At 41.8% G+C, this 17949-nt stretch overlaps 1 protein-coding gene across 4 annotated transcripts in view; it reads right to left on the bottom strand.

The window, feature by feature from the left end:
* Positions 1-9773: 9773 nt before the first annotated feature.
* The window catches only part of MCTP1 (multiple C2 and transmembrane domain containing 1), a 265491-nt gene continuing 257315 nt past the window's right edge, over positions 9774-17949 (bottom strand). For all 4 annotated transcript variants that reach the window (XM_040655736.2, XM_015280543.4, XM_040655735.2 and 1 more), the window contains 3 exons: positions 16467-16576; positions 12864-12961; positions 9774-11820 (listed from right to left, as the gene is read on the bottom strand). In XM_040655736.2, the coding sequence (XP_040511670.1) occupies positions 11749-11820; positions 12864-12961; positions 16467-16576 (280 nt within the window). In that variant the 3' untranslated portion in view covers positions 9774-11748. The remainder of the gene's footprint in view (positions 11821-12863; positions 12962-16466; positions 16577-17949) is intronic.

Below are 17949 nucleotides of genomic sequence, written 5' to 3'. Positions count from 1 at the left end.
GGGAGAGTGATTGAATTTCTCCAGAAATAATCAGAAACGTTAAAAAATGATACCTCTGATGGTAATACACATTTAAAAGGTAAATGAGACCGTTCTGCCAGTTTTTCACCAGGAATTCTGATTTCTGCCCACAGCTAAAGGGACTGCTGGGAAGAGAGCAAAGGATGGAGAAAACAGAGCAAAAGCACTGCACTGCTGCCCGGCTAGGAAACTGAGACCCACTTCCCCAGGGCTCTTTCAATACAACTTTCATTAATCTTTAAAGATGGCTATCTTAGTGATGCTAGGAAGCTGTCATTAGTCTTGAATGCAATAGAAGTGAAAGTAAAAACAGCAGAGGACCGATCAGTCAGCTTGTACACATGGTTGGGAGTGCTGACACAGGGAGGTGTCACCTGCGCACTGTTGAAGTCTAATTAATCTGATTCTTGTCTTACCTAGATGAGCTTGTACACATTTGCTAAATGTCACCACTTTTTAGCAGAACCTTGTGAAGAAAGTCTCATCCTTGTTTAGCTGCCAGAACACCTACACTACATCAGTCTTTAAAGTAAAAGGGGATGGAACTAAATATGGCCATCCATATTACTGACAAATCTGTAACCAACAGTCCTGTTGAAAATTCAGGGAAGGCATAGCTAATTCTTTTTTTTTTTTTTTTTTTTTAATAAAAACTGGACTGATCTAAAAAGGTCTATATTAAAAAATAAGTAAATCCTAAAGCTACAGATTTAAGTTACACAGCTTGCTGGTTTGGCATTTTCTTTCACTGCCTGTTTAGTCTTAAAAGCAGGCAGATCCCATTTCTCACTAATGCTTCAGCTCTGTTACTGATGAGCTGTCATGCTCCCTACCCCAGCACATGCACACTGCTGGCACTTGGCTCTGAGCACTGACATGAGCTGGGGGCAGGAGGTGGTCAGTGGCTGTCAGAGTGTGTCTCAGTGGGACAAACCATCTTCAGTGCCTCCTGAGCTGCTGGAGATGGGACTTTGAATGGATGCCCTGTGGGTTGATGATGGCATAACTTCTCTATCAGCCCCTCCTGATTTCTGGAGTGTTCATACAGCAAGAAGAATTGCTTGTTCCCTCATAGCCTCATGCTCCACACAAAAAGCAGGGAGGGAACTAATAATATTAAACAATGGGCACAGTTACCAAAGGCTCTAGCACAGCTGTATTTACGGGGAGTTCAGCGACATGGTACAGCTGAGGTCTGGGTTTCAACAAATCCAGAGAAACTTCCAAATGTGTACTGTGCGTCAGCAGCACCAGGTTTCCAACACATAGCCCACAGTATTGGTCCACCAGCCCATGGCTGCTGGCACAGCTCACCGGGCTACTGCTGGGTAGGGAACAGGAACTGCTCCACCAGGCAGGCTGTGGGCCCACCAGTGGGATTGCTGGTTCAGAGGTTTCCCTTTCACAAAGGGAATGTTTGTTTTTCCTTTGGCCTGTGCAGAATCCTGAAGCGCACCTCTGGAAATACCAGATGGATGTAGACACACTGAGCTTCAGCAAGAACCTAGACCATGGAGGAACTTTCAGTCCCTCCAGGATTGTGTACACAGAAATCATAGAACCAGTAAGGTTGGAAAAGACCACTAAGATCACCAAGTTCAACCATCAGCCCATTTCCACTGTGCCTACTAACCATGTCTTCTGTGCCACATACACATATGTATCAAACACCTCCAGGGACAGTGACTCCACCACATCCCTGGTCAGACCGTTCCAGTGCATCACTGCTCTTTCTGGGAAGAAATTTTTCCTAATGTCCAGTCTGAACCTCCTCTGGTACAACTTAAGGCCACTCTCTCTCATCTCATTGCTGTTACCTGAGAGAAGAGGCTGACTCCCCACTTCCCCATAAGCTCCTTTCAGGGAGTGGTGGAGAAACATAAGGTCTCCCCTGAGCCTCTTCTTCTCCAGACTGGACAATCCCAGTTTCCTAAGCTGCTCCCTATAAGACTTGTGCTCCAGACCCATCACCAGTTTTCTTGTCCTTCTTTTGACATACTCCAGGGCTTCGATGCCTTTAATGTAGTGAGAGGCCCAACAGTGAACTCAGCACTCGAGCTATGGCCTCACCTGTGCCAAGTGTAGAGGGATAATGAGTTCCCTGGTCCTGCTAGCTGCACTATTTCTGCTACAAGCCAGGATGCTGTTGTCTTTCTGGGCCACCTGAGCATACTGGTCCAGGTTCAGCTGGCTGTAGCATTGCCTGGGGTTGCTGTGGCCAAAGTACAGGACCCAGCACTTGGTCTTGTTGAACTTCATCCCACTGGCCTCAGCCCAGTGATACAGACTGTCCAGATCCTTCTGTAGGGCTTTCCTATCCCCAGACAGATCAACACTTCATCCCAACTTGGAGTCATCTGCAAACTTATTGAGGGTGCACTCAGTCTCCTTGTCCAGGTCATCACTAAAGATATTGAACAGGACAAGCCCCAATATCAACCTCTGGGGAACACCACTCATGACAAGTCACCAGCTGGATTTAACTTTGTTCACCACCACTCTCTGGGCCAAGCCCTCCAGACAGTTCTTTACCCAACAAAGAGTGTACCTGTCCAAGTGGCACAGGGGGAGCTGGCCCTTCCCATAGGAACACAGTCATCAGGGGAGCCTGAAGGGAGCTGTCTGCAGTTGGCATCAGGAGCAGGGAGGATACATGATCAGGACACGTGGGGGGCCAAAACACATTGACACCCAGCTCATACCAGAGATGCCGTGATCCCTGGTTTCCAATCATGTCCCCAGAGTAGATACCTGTGACAGACCCTATTCAGAAAGCAAGGGAGGATTGTGCATCCCCTTCAGGGCCATGCACACACACACAAACCTCCACACCCCAGGGCATCCTCTGAAGGGATTTTGTGTTCCTCCCTCCCAAAGGGTGCACCCACAGACCCCTGACTCTGCAACACCCTCATGAAAAGCACACAGCTATTTGCTGGCTTCCAGATGTGTACTGAACCAGAGATTTGCATGTTTTTAGCCTTCTCCTTCTTCCACCACTCAAAAGACACTTGTTGCTGAAGAGATGGTATTCTCTCTACCAAAGGTTGGCAGTGCCAAACTGCTAAATCCATGCTACTCACATTGTCTTGACAATTCCAGACAGGAGTGCCAAGAGCTCTCCCATCACCAAACTGATTATGGTTAAGGTTCTTCTTTCACCCCCCATGTAATAGTAAAGCTCATTATATGGTGTCTACATGTACCTGATGATTTCAGTTCTTCATCCTATGGCTAAACGTCTGTCTCTGGTAGTTTCACAGAATCACAGAATCGTAAAGGTTAGAAGGGACCTCTGGAAATCATCAAGTCCAATACCCCACAAAAGCAGGTCCCCTACCATTGCAGGCTGAACAAGGATGAAACTAAAATACGAACTGCTTTCAATGGTGAATATAGGAACAATAAATTGTTTTTAAAGCACATTATTTGGAAATAATGTGAGAATTTGCATGTATTTCCCACCATTTTATTTAGCTGACATTATTTCCCACCAGTTAATTTAGAACTGAGATGCATGGGCTTTCCCCAGTACATGGACATGCAGGGGAATGGCTGCAGTTCAGTACTGAGTGAAAGGTGCACTCCACAGGGTTGTACACAGATAAACTAAAATAAAATACTCATATAGGAACTGGTATTTCTAAAAGTTAGAAACATGCCAGATAGCTGCGGTGGAGTATGTCAGATTCCCCAGATACGTGCTGAAAGCCAAAAGAGAGTTTAACATCCAGGCTGAGGTGCAGAGAATACAAGAAATTCAGAACTACAGGTGAGAGTTCCCCCTTATCCAGCACTATTGCCATCTTCTTCTTAGAACAGGTCATCACTCACAAAGTGATGAACTAATGCAGCTTGAGCCAGGGCAGTGGGGCAGACGCAGTACAAAACCCACAAAGAAGGTGGATGAGCAGGCAGCTGCTGCCCCTCAGGTACACCTCTGCTCTCCCACACTCGTCTGCAGCTCCAGGATCACAACCAGCAGTCCCAGCTCCCCACATCCTCAGCTTGCTCTGGAGACAAACTCACCACCTGACTCCTGATCCACTCCTCAGCTCTACCTTTGCTATATCACAGCTTAAATCAAAAGGTAAACAGCATCTCTGTCTTCAAACTTCCTTGCGTTTTGAAGTGTTCGCATCAAGTGCATCAACTGCTTCAAAAATTTATTTCTTTTTACAATGCTGCTATTTTCTCCCTGGTCAAAATGCAGCCTCTGCATCATGCTGTAGAGAAGCTCATAGGGCTGCATTTAGTTAGAAGCCGTAGCCCTGAACCAAGGCCTGCAGGCTATGCAGTGGCAACCACTTTTCCACCATGGAGAATTCATCACAGCAGCTCCCTCCCACCCACACTTCAATACAAATGCTAGTTTTAAATATGAGTCTTCACAAACTATAGGCTTTATACTTTCCTATGGTTTCTGTTATTTATTTTCCAAAATATCCATTACGATTCAATTCCAGTCGTACAGAGGTACAAAGCATTTAAATGGAATGGAGAGAGACTCCAAAGTCCAACATTTCAGAACCATGAACAGACAGCGAGATGTATATATATATATATACACACATACAGATTTAACAGAATGGTTACACAACTCCCAGAAGAAACTTACTTCCTTTAAATGTGGATTTTCTTTCCTTGTATTCTTCATTTCTAGAAGAAATCCCCACTGATTTTTCATGGGGAACAATTTTAAAACATCTCACAACTGACCTGCACCCACTGCAGTGAGCACATGGGAACGAGATGGGAGCATGGCAGCCAAAGGCCAGCTGCAGGCAGCAGGGGAACCACAAGGTGAGAGCATTGACAGTCTGACCCTGACGTCTCTTCTACCTTCAGGCTGTGCAGACGAAGCCATTTCTGCTGAGATACCACCTGGGGTTTGCCACATGTTGCAGCCAACAGCACTGCTGCATTTTCATGGCTTTTGAAGTTCAGTATCACAGAATCATGGAACTACAGGATTACAGAATGTCTCAGGTTGGAAGGGACCTTAAAGATCATTCAGTTCCAATCTGCTGCTGTGGGCATGGTTACCACTCACCTTCCAGAGAGGCCTAAGTGCTCTGAAAGAATATCAGTTTGTGAACATTGGCCTGAAGGTCTCTTTCAAAACGCTCAAGGACACCAGGGAGGCTGGGCAGAACTCTGAAGAGGTCCAGTAAGGGAATGGAGTGTGGGAGCAGAGCACAAGGAGGAGCATGGTCTAAGTGAGCCACTACAGGTACCATGCATGGCTCTGGTAAGGCAGCAACAGGAGCTGCGAAAAAAGCGAGGTCAGGAAAATCTGAAGTGCTGACATAAGAGCAATATCTGAAGCTTAGGGAACATTCTGCCTAGGAATTAGGTCTATAAGAACATAAGGCAAAGAGAAATTGTGAGTACGAAACAAAGGAGGAGCCGACCAAAACACAAAGCAACACAGGGAGAAACAGCAGGAGAGTGTGATGTGGTAAACAGTGAGATTCCCCAGTCAGGTTTAATTGCCAGCACTGAAAGCGAATGGGATATCCAGGAGAGGAGATGGAGTACAGCAGCCTTTCGTCTGGTGTCTGGAGGCTGTGGGCCAAGATGGAAGGAGGAAGGAGTGTCCTTGGCACCAGCAGGCATGGGAGCAGCCCCCCAGCACAGTCAGCAACGTCTAGCATTAAGAGATGGGAAAGAAGGTGGCAGCTGGGGAAGAGGGCACTGATGTAGCCATGGCTTTGAGCTACGGAACTCAGCAGGGATGCCAGGGAAATGCCATGGCTGTGTTGTGAAGGGAAAATAAAACCAGGCTGGTGCCCCCGCAGATCTCCTCCCAGCTCTTCTCCAAGATGCCATCCAGTTGTTCCAAAACTGTGCACTGACACAGCAAATCGCTGCCCCAAACATTCTTCTGAAAGTGAGATGTTTACTTTTAGACATATTCTGCAGATAGAATTTCATTCTTTAATTAAACCCCACTATTTAAAAAAGAAAAAAATCTTGCAAGGATTAGCTGGTATTGACAGCCACCTAGTTTACAAAAAAATGCACCTAACGATTCATGGTCATCCTTGCTTCTCCTTCCCCTTCTCAATACATGTTTATTGGGGCCTCAGATGGAGGAACAGAAATGCAGCTGAGAGAAAGAGCTGCTGTGGTCTCCAGGCCCCTTTCTTCCAATCTGACCAGACTTGTGAGCATCAACTCATCCAGACACAAGGGGGATGGCTTGCACAGCTAGAGCGTGTCCCACAGCTGGTAATCCCAGGGTAAAGGAGAATATTTTTTTGCCTTTGTTACCATATTTGTTCAGGGGCAGAGAATAATCTTCCTCTGCTCAAGAACAGATGTACACTGAGCACACTGGTTTACAAGATGGAAACTTCTGCTACTGAGAGAAACTCAGTGCACCAAAACATTGGTTAATGAGTCTGGTTCTAAAAAGTGAAGCAGAGCTGGGCAAGAGATCTCTTAGAAAGCTTTTCCAGAGCCTTGTTGGGCAGAAAGCTGATGCCTTTTTGTGTGCCTCTGTGTGGGCTGATGGCAGCCTCCCCAGCCACATCAAGCAGAGCACATCCATTGCATATCCCTCTGCAGCTGGTGAGCTCCTGTCAGGAAGCACCCCAGTAGGGCAGGCACTAACACTACGCTTCTTTCCTCCTTTCTTCAGATAGTATTTAGGAATAACACAATGTGACTTTAATGTCTCCATTTCATTTTCAAATTTCTCATAGTCATGGCCATTGTAAAGAGGCATTAAAGGAGGAATTCCAGCGCTTGCTCATTTCCTCACAACTGCTCTGTGCTTAACACTATAAATTTGAACATGTTTTTTGCATAATCATGTCCATGCTTTCTTTCTTACTTTTGACTGGAGATCTTTCTTCATCAGCTGTGGCTCTAAAAGGTGTTTTTTTTTTTTTTGTTTGTTTTTTTTGGTGACATTCACAAAGAAGACCATATGTAATAATGAACAATTATGCAAAGTAAACTTTGTAGGAGTGTGTCTTTATGTCAGGGTACAGAAGGTCAGGCAATATCAACTTATTAAATGACTCCAGAAAATATTAGTCTGCACTCTTTAATCAAAAAGATATCAATGATCAACACTGTGGCCTTTCCTTTAATCACCTGCTGTAATTTAATCAAAAGCTGAGCAAGAAAAGCAGTTTTGAGCGTTAGCTTTGATTATATTAAAATGGAAAAAATCTTTATTACTGTATGAATCACAGCTCAGGATTTCAGGCTTTTATATTGTGCAACCCGAAGCATAGAAAAGCTTTTGACATTTAAATTTAATTCAGTACTAAGGCTGATGAGAAGAAAAACATGGCCTTTAGTAAAAAAAGTCAATTAAAAACTTTCAGAATTTTAAGTTGGACACTCAAGATTCCACAAGTGCAGAATGTGTCCACTTCAAAATATGGCTAAGTCTGACATCCCTTGAGCACTGAACCCTCGATGAGAAAAAGGAAATTATCCAGAAGTACAGTGCCTTGTGCAATGGATAGCTTCTTTTCTCTTTCCTTTCTTTTCTCTTTCCTTTCTTTTCTCTTTCCTTTCTTTTCTCTTTCCTTTCTTTTCTCTTTCCTTCCCTTCCCTTCCCTCCCCTTCCTCTCCTCTCCTCTCCTCTCCTCTCCTCTCCTCTCCTCTCCTCTCCTCTCCTCTCCTCTCCTCTCCTCTCCTCTCCTCTCCTCTCCTCTCCTCTCCTCTCCTCTCCTCTCCTCTCCTCTCCTCTCCTCTCCTCTCCTCTCCTCTCCTCTCCTCTCCTCTCCTCTCCTCTCCTCTCCTCTCCTCTCCTCTCCTCTCCTCTCCTCTCCTCTCCTCTCCTCTCCTCTCCTCTCCTCTCCTCTCCTCTCCTCTCCTCTCTTTTTTTTCCTTTTCTTTTTAAACAATGGTAGCTCATGGATTTTTAATTTAATTATGATCTAAAATTCTTAGTTTGTGAGAAACATCTCCTTTTGATTGATTACTGTGACACACAAGAGGCAAAGACTTCCCAACAAGTCTTGCAGCAAAAACATCCAACCTGGTCTGATGGATGGCATGGCCTATGCACGTCCATCTCTACGACTGGTGGCCACCGTGGCTGAGGGGAGATGCTCCTAGGGTAGGAATGATGTGTCCTTTTTTCATCCAGAGCAGAAGGAGCCTACCTGGAGGTGAGCCCTTACTCCAGGCCATTCTCACTTTTGCTCCTGCATTCCTCATGGACTGCACAATGCTTCCAGCCATGTGCATTTCACCCTGCTCCATCAGTGACCAAGTGGGTGATAGCATGCCTTTCTAAAGACTTCACTTTTTTCTCAGTTGCCATCTAAAACTGTATTTTATTTGGGAACAGTCAGATTTCTCCTCTGAGAAAGACACAATGCTTTTATGCTGTGCTCTAATTAGGCAGAAGGCAACAGAAATCCAGTGCTTCACACTGAAAAATACCTATAATTTCAACTACATTCAACTTTTAAATCTTCGGTTGTTCACCTCTACGAGATTTCAGAAAACTTCCAAAGGAGGAAGCATTTACTGAAAATTTGCAATTGCAGTTTAGGTGGGGGGTGGGAAATCAGCAGCTTTAATAGAAGCAGCTGCACAGCAATCTGGAAATCAGCCCAATTGGGAGGAAGAAAGTTTGTTCTCCAAAGAGAAGCAAGCTCAGAATTGTACAGAAGTTTGTGTCCAGCTGCCAGCACGTTGTCTGCAGAAGGGAGGCAGAAAGGAGGTGTAGGTGGAATGTGCCCTTCTGCAGGTTGAGATCTCCTGCAGATGGGAGAGAGCTGCAAACATCAAACATCACACTGATTTTTGAATGATTTACTGCTGACTAGAAAATGAATTTTTTCTTTCTTTTCTTGCTTTGTGCTCCTGGACTATGCCAGAATGAAATACTTCGTTTTCAGGCAGTACATTGCTGACAGGTCCAACAACTCTTCCTCATGCTGTTAGAGCTCCTGTTAGCAGATATGCAGCCTTCTTAATGATTTTTGATTATTCCATTGTTGTTTTAATTGCATCTTCCTTTTTAGTCCACTTGGATTTTAAATGCTAACTTACAGAACTGTAACTCTTCAATTTAAAGATCACTGATGCTATTACAAATGTTTTCAGTTATTTCTGACTTTGAATAGAAGTCTGTACTGTGAATTTTTAGCAGAAACATAACTGCACCTTGGGCAAATAGCCTGTAATGCATCCAGAGTGCTCTAACACTTATTTTAAGTCTGGAACCATATACATTTTCTTTCCCTACAGCAAAAAGCATTTCATGATAGTGAAAACATTGTTCTTTCCTGATTGCTTATGCATGGAAAAGTTGCTAAGCAATAATACCAGGCAAATCTAACAAGGAACTGACTTCAGCATCCATACAGAAATCAAAGATATACTGAAATACAGTGTAAGGCAAGACCAAACCCCTAAAGAGGCCTCTCCCACAAAGAGAAACTTAAAATATTGACAAGCACAGACAAACATAATTTTAAAATGCCCCTTTGTGGCAAGGATAAGCCACAGTTAGTCAATGTGTTCTGAGTCAGTTCTACTTCTGTACATTACATTTTCAGGTGAGATCAGTTCTGAATGACAGAGGCATTAAGAGGGACTTAGCAAGTTTCAAGAAACTGATGTTCCCCCCACCTCCCTCCACTTCCATATTTAGACGCTTAGAACACAGAAACCTTGCATACACAGACATACAATGTTTTCAATCACTTGCCCTTCATTCCACCTGTGTGATGACACCACAGGACTACAAAAAGGTCACATTCTGCAGTAAGTAGAGAGATGCTTAAAACTGTGTTTAATGCAGAAAATGTGTATTCAAGACATTACTACCAAAGAAGACATCTGAAATTGAGTACAGAAAAAAACCAAAAATAAACAAACAAAAAAACTCAGATGGTGATTGCAGACAGAATGATGGGTAGTTTTAAGAAGGTACAAGGCTTGCAGTGTATCAAAGAACTAAGCAAAACAAGTAATGGCAACAAATATTTGCACATTGTCAAGTCAAAACTTTGCTTTTTTTTTTTTTTTTTTTTTTAAACAAGGCTCACAAATAAATCTGTTGTCATCTACATGTAAGCTACTCTTTGGATAACGCAAAGTGAAAAGGTGGCTACATAAGTTATGCAAATAAATTCATTTAAAATCATGATGTAACAATAGCATATTTAGGCCTAAGACTTTCTAAAGAGTAGTTGATTGGCATTTTTTCAAACACAAGAAACAAGATCAAAATAACTCTTATATCAGAAATTGGCTATCAATGTATCTGTAAAACAAATTCAGAATGATCTTTCAGGAGCAATGCAACTAACATAGAATTCTTTAGACAAAGATATATACATCTGCTTGCAAAGTATTTCTAAATAGTCTCTTCAAAAAGTATTGTCAGAGTAGTGCAATATAACTTCATCAGCAATTGCAACCAACGAGAGGTAACCCATGGAGAACAACACGGAAAACTCCTCTGGAGGATGGAGTTCTGCAGCCTCCCCTGGGCAGAAATCCCCTTTAGAGTCACTGGGAGCTACGACTAAGAGCTGTGCACAGAAAGTCCCCTTGGAATGAGCTCTCTGCTCACTACCCAGGGAGCTGAGCGTGGAAGTCTACAAGCGGAATCAGAATATATCCCCAAGCACTCGTTACGCAGTGGCCACTAAAACCATTGAAGTGCAAACCTTCCCTACTCTAAGTTCTGTTCAATTCATAAAACAATGCAGTTTCCATGCAGTAGGGCACAGTTGTTATCAGAACTGATGATGTGATCAGCTAACAAAATAGTTGGTATATCAGTTTAACCATAACTGCATAATTTCTTCTACTCTATATTTCACACTGGTAACAGGTAATGTGTTATAGCATAGAGCACATATAAGTATGATCTCGTGATTTGAAAGCAAAAACATTTTCTGCAAGATTTCCATAGTAAAATATTCACATGCACAAAGGGTGTTCATAGCATGACACCCAAAGCAACATGGAGATAGTTTGATAGTATTTCCATTACAGCAGAACTATGGACTTAATTCACTAAACTGTGTAGTACAAATGAAGATTACAGGTACATATAAAAAAATCAGATAGGCAATCAATTACAAACCTGGCAGTATTTTGAGAGAGACAGAGATTTTCAGGTCTTATAATGGAATGATTAAAATAGCAGGAACTTCACTGGGGAGCTCCAAAGAGAGATTTGCACTTGGAGTTTTTCATTATCTTCTAAGTAGCCCTACTGCACAGGAGTACATTGCACCAGAAGTTAACACCAGGAGTTGAAAAAAACTGCTAAAACTTAAGTGCAGTAGGTTTCACTACATTGTACTTCTGTTGAGATGTATAAAACATAGAAAACTGTAACGATGACTTCCTGGATAAAAATATTACTGTTCACAAATAAAATCTGACAGAACTTTCGAGTCAGATTTAAACTGATACCTTTTGTAGATTTCATCGGCATGATTTGAGTATTTCAGATCTCTTTGACCATTGAGTAGCAGTGTTTTTACCATTCTACATTGACTTCCTCAACACGTTATGCTGTTCCAAACAGCAACAGCCTTACTTGAAACCTTCATTAAATGTGTCTTTACAGTGCTAAGTATATATTCAATGAAAAACACCTTTATAGAGTATTTACAAATTCTCCCCATTAGAAAAAAAGGCAAAATAAATAAAAAGCTTAGAGAAAGGAAATGCTGCTTAGGCTATAGGCTTCTCCTTTTGTTGTCCCCCAGAAGATGCTAGTTTCTAGCCAGGATTGTTTTTCTTCCTCTTGCTTGGGCTGTGACTGGGATCTTGTTTCAGTTCATGATATTGCACCTGTTTAAACACAACATTTAGAAACTGGTCAGGTGGACACTTGCTAGAGAAAGAAAGGAAGAGTTCTATTATTTTCCAAGGTGAAATGAAAAAAACAGGGATAACTATCCCCCTGCAAACTATATGGAATCTACAGCTATGATTCCACAGCAGAATGATAGTTCCGAAGTAAGAAGGAAAAACACAATTAGGAAAATCCTGCCAGGAAGTAGGACTCTACTGATATAAGCTTTAAAAAGGCTATTTTTTTTTTTCTTTTATGAGATGTGAAAGAAAATAAACACTACCATCTCTAAGGAGCTGAATGAATATTCTTTGCAATCTGTTTCACAAAAACATACTTATTTTCAAAGGCCTAACAAAGGCAGGATCAGATTCACATCAGGCACGTGCACATGCACCTTTTATTTATACCAGCTCTGACCTGAAACCACTACCAAAAATATGGTAAGAGTATCATCACTGTGATACTGGAGGTAATTTATGTGTCCAACACATTTCAGTGCTTGCACCTACACGAGGGACTGTATACTGCACGCTAAAATCTTTCTTACAATTCATGACTAGGTCACTTATAAAGAATTTTATGGTCTCAGTTGAACTGTAGCCAAAAATCTTCACCTGGGAAGCACACAGAGCATCACAGGACACAGGACACTGGCTCCTGGCATTGTTTGACCCTCCATTGGCTTTTCTGAATGCCTTAGAGGCCCAAGATAGCAGTGTTTCCAGCAAAAAATCACTGCAGTGCCTCATCCCTGGAGGCTGCTCAGCACAAGCTCTAGCACTTACAAACAATTCCCAAATACTTGTATTTTTACAGATTTCCTGTAAGCATAATGGAGATAGTAGCTAACTGCTTGCAGGACAAAGTACCAGATTCCTCAAGACTCATGGCCCACACCACACTTGAGTTTCAATTTCTTTAAGTCAAAGAAAGTGAAATCAAAACAAAAGCTTAAAAGTACACATATTTTTTTAAATCTGGAAATCATGATGTCATATATTAAACTAACGTTTAACAGCTGAAAAACTATACACACCACTTGCACATCTGAAGGAACTCTGGACAGAAAATCAAGTAGCTCGTTGTTATCAATTGCATATGGACTTCGAAGCTTCTTTGTAAATTTATTGATACCTGCAGAAGTGAGCATTCAAATGTTACTGTAGTCATTTTTTTTACTCAGTGGATATATACACAGAGCAAGTACTAAGAAATAACTTAGGATCAATTTCCAAGATTGATACTAGCATTAATGAATGAATTCACAAACTACAATCTCATGCTCTAGCAGTCACCATCTTCTGCTATAGTTCCCTCTGATTCAAAGTGCAAGCATTCTAGCAGCACACTCCAACTCCTCTAATAATTTTAAACAAATCTGACCAAGAACTCCCTTTACAGTGGGAACCATGTTCATTATGAAAAAGTTAGGAGGAGGAGAGGAATATCACATGCCCCATCCCTAAGATGGATAGGACTAGTAATGGAGATCTTAATAACAGGTTAGATAAGAGGAAAATCTTTCTAGAGCTATGGATGATGAAGCAGATAAGAAGTAGCTCACCATGTGAAGGCTGAAGGAAGAAGTAACACAAACCTCTGTCTGGGAATGACAGATACAGATGATTTGATTGCACAGAGAGAACGGATGCAATGGCTCTTCTAAATGTCATAGCCTTACAGTGCCAATTGCCAAACAGCATTCAAAAGCACCAAGAAAATCCTTCCTTAATTAAGATAAAAGTAAACTTTTAACTTATCTTTGTTTATGTACTATGAAATATAATCTCAGATTCATGCAGTTTTCATGAGAGCCTTGTGCGTGGGCTCTGGAAACACACATCTAAGTCATGGCCAGAAATGGTACAAACTGCACAGATTCTCAATTGAGCACAAGAAAGCTGAGACAGCATTTGAAAATGTGCTGCTCTGTGTAATTTATCAAGGCTGCATCAGCGATAATTCAGTTGATCTTTCAAGACATCTCTGGGGACTTTTAGAGAGCTTTAGCAGGGACATAAAGCTCCAGAACACATGGCACAAGCAGCATCAGTCTTGGAAACGCCCATGGACTCTCACTGAATGAATTCTCAACTCTCTGATGAAGATAGAAGACTGCTGCAATACTTTTATCTAGAGATTAAACAATGAACACTGGAAAAGAACATGTGGAATTCAAGGACGTTTGTTGAAGAAGATCCTTCCCATCAGCAAGTTACTAAGAAATTCAAGGTCTGCCCAACTGTCTATTGCAAATGGTCACTGGACTGGCCCCTGATGAACTCGGGAATTAAGCAGACCGACCTTATATGTTGTTACAAAAAAAAAAAAAAAGACACTGTGAAAACACAGTTTGAAAGAAACACTGTGAAAGCAAATGCATGCAGCAGCAGGGCTTGAGAAAAGAGAAGAGCAGAACATATGAGCAAGGATGCTACAGGGGAAACAAAATACAACAAGAGGATTAAGCCTCTTCTAAAAGCTTGACAATTTTCAGTTTAAAGTTATTTTCTTTATACTCTTTAATACATAAACAGCTGTAGCATCAACCAGGACTTTGCACTGCAGGAACTAGAGTGCAAGTGTGGTTCCTGTTCCAGTGGGGCTAATGCAGCACAAGCTCAAGGACCAAGAGCCTGCTGAAAAGAAAAACAGCTAGGAGGCAAAGAACTGAGAATTTCTTGCCAGAGCAGGCAGGAACAGGCAGTCCCTACAGATGCACAGGAGAAAGACAGCTATACATAAGACCAGCCACAGCGTGGAGGAATTTTCATAAAAAAAACCATCTGCCTTCCCAAAGAACAGCATGGGCAGATGCCACTACAGAGATGCTCAGCTTCCTATGGACGAAAGTGAAGCAACAGAGATGATTCCTTTCAAGTGCAGGATATACAAGTGGGATGAAGAAATGTATACACACAGGGGAGGCTAGAAACATAAAATAATGGAGAAAATAGGCTTGAGTTTGGAATGCTACATTTCTGAAAGGAGAGCCACTCCCTTCACAGGGTATGACACGTCTCTGCTAATGCATTTCATACCTGAGTAGGTTTGGCTTGCTAGAACCACAGCCATGCCATACCTCTCTGGTTTCCCTGCATGATGCAAGACAAATAGGTAACCCCACATACCTGCTGAACAAGAGGCTGTCTGAACTGAAATGCAAATGAAAAATGTGGAGTCATATGACCAGGTAACTTCTGAGATGCAGAAATAAAAAAGGGAAAGAGAGCAAGGTGCACCTAAAATAATTAGCGATTAAATTACTAATTTGTGTTTTGGGAGGTAAGGATTCAAGTTTGGGAGTAGAGGCTTTTTCTTACTTGAGGCAGAGACATAAACTTAGATTTCTGTGTGAAGTGTAGAACCTCCCAAGGTATTGCAGGGGGCAGCTGTCAGTAGCCTTTAAAAATGCTGACTTAACACTTTTGTGGGTTTTGGAGGGGTATTATAAGCTTCAATTCTTGCATAAAATCAAAGGGATGTATGATGTTGAGAGTATAAGAGGCCAGATCTGCCCAAGGAAACTGCAGAACAAGAAAGGCCAAGTACTTTAAACAAAAAGCCCAGCATCTTGTCTGTGATAGGAAGAGTGCAACTCTGGGAATGAACTAAAAGGATGGGTTGCATCCAAGTGACATGGGGTACATGAATAACTGAAATTCCCATGCAGGAAAAGACACTATAGAACACTATATATTTGCTTCTTTTAACTCTTTCTTTAGTTCAAATCCTCATCATTTGTACTTCTCTATTTTGTATATTCTGCTGCACTGATTTTTAAAGACTCTGCAAGAATAGTACCAATCCTGGCTGATAAGTAATACACATACTCTTTGAAGTAATTTTGATGATTTTATGTTCCTTGAATTCAAAAGTTCTTTACAAAGGCATGATTGTTTCCCTCAGAAAGGATTTAAAGGAGACAGTGTTCTTCACAAGTTTACACTACTGAGTTAAGTGTACAGCTGCTGGTGATGTACGATGTATAAGAAGTGAACAAATGCAAATTTTTATATAGTACTATATATATAGTAACATGATTTACAACAGTTGAAGTAGTGGTACTGTTTAAAATCAGTATAAAGAATAAACATAAGGAAAGTAATGAGATTTTGGCTCAAACACAATTCCATCCCTAAGACCTGCACTCCAGATCCTTAGTTTCATTTCATTATCAACTGGCCAGATACAGCGTGTATCTTTCCTTCAGACTAAAGGTGACCTTTTAAACAGGTTTCTTGTTGCTATGTTTACATATACTTTCACAAGATAAAGTACGGCAGTAAAACAGGCATATTGTCCTAAATGCACTATATAGATTGAAATGCCTCTGTTTGTGTGTAAGTGGTGAAAATAAATCAGAGTAATATCTAGACAAAGCTACACTTTGATATATGAAGAATCCTCATGGCTGTATGTTTATAGTATGATGAAGTCTAGAATGCCAGCCAAGAAAAATGCATTTTGCAGGTGGGCCTAAATCTTTATGCAGTTGTGATTTTTAACTAACTTGTCTGTTTCCATCATGGAGAAGCTTCATGACTATAAATACAGAGAAGTACTGACAATGTAAGTCATCCCTTAAAAAACAGATTTTTCTAAGTGGCACAGACAGTTAAAAAAAGGCTTTACTTACCCCAGACAAGGACAATGTATCTCAGTGGAATGAAATACAGGATGACTGTGAACACACAGAGGGCAACAATTGCCAGCCAGCTCAGGAATGGGACAGTCCAGTTGAATGTGCTAAGGTGAAAGATTAATAAAAGTCAGAACTTTGGTCACCTGACATCCAATAATAAAACACACACTGGGCAGGAAATAGCCCAAGAGGAGCAACAGTTTCCATTAGTGGCAACAAACTCAAACTACAAATGAAGGAATGGGTGCTGGACATCAGGGAGAATGTTTGGATCCATTCTCAGGCAAAAAGAAAGGATGCTCTGGCATCACCACTGCCCCACTGAATGGCACGTCTCTGCCTACCTCTTCCAAAGGAAGTGTGCTCAGCTATATAAAATTTCTGTGCTTGCTCCCAGTTTCAGCACTGGACAAAGCAAACATTTCCTGTCCCTGTAAATGAACTTGCTCAGGCAACTGTGATCTCCGTTTTCAGCTTGATCTTGACCAGCAAGAGTAGGAAGTAGGAAGGGTTATGGAAAAGGAGGAGACAGAATAATTGGTCCTGAGGCCAGGGATGATACAACAGCAGGGGATGAAAGAAGGTCAAAAAAACCCCACTGTGAGTGGCAGGAGAAAAATGAAGGAAGGTTTAAAAAAAAAAATTGGAAGGGAGGGGGGAGTGGCATAAGATAAAGTACATTACAGGAAAAGGCACAAAAAAACTTCATCATTCCAGATAAAATCAAATCAAATGGATATTCTTTGAATAAAGGAGGAGAATTTCTGGGATCCCACCAGAGTTTCATGGCACTGACTTTACAAAAAATACCCAGATTAAAAGTGACTTAACAAGAGTTCAAAATTCTATTACTTGATATTCTATTACTTGATTAAAAAAAACTGCTGATCACCTCATTTTGCAGAAGTTGATGTATGGGCAGAATAAGTGAAAACTAATGAGTCTAGAAATAACCATGCGGTGGCTCCCCGGTCTCTATAGGCAGGGAAGAGAGAAAGGACAGATGGCCAACTTAGATGTGTGTCCCATGGGAACACCAGTATGGGGAGCTTGACTAAGTGGGACTACATCATGAAAGCACCACCATGTCAAAGGTGCAGTATGACATTTATGCAGAAGGAAAATGCAGCTTTGGCTCTAAGTAGCTTGATGATACACTTTTAAGTATTACCACTAACTATATGCCCAATCAGTGCGATTACATTATTTTGGCTTCTCTGGCTGAATAATTGCAATTATCTGAATTGCTAGCCATATTTTTCATAATGAGCTCTGGCTTCGTGTGTTTATTTGTCTCCTTTTCTCCCTGGCAATTTTGACATGTCTCCAGAGTGAACATTATGTAGTGTCACTTGGTGTGGGATCACTCCCGCTCTCCTCAAGGGACACCTGCTCTTTTCCCCTCTTCTGCATGCATTTGGGATGAACAGAAGGTTGAGGGTCTGCTCATGTTCCTGTGACTCGGCTTTGTGCAATG

The sequence above is a fragment of the Gallus gallus genome, chromosome Z (assembly GCF_016699485.2).
Source record: "Gallus gallus isolate bGalGal1 chromosome Z, bGalGal1.mat.broiler.GRCg7b, whole genome shotgun sequence".
In the NCBI taxonomy this organism is placed as follows: Eukaryota; Metazoa; Chordata; class Aves; order Galliformes; family Phasianidae; genus Gallus; species Gallus gallus.
Note: the sequence above shows the minus strand (reverse complement) of the source record. Positions and strands in the feature narration are given on the sequence as shown.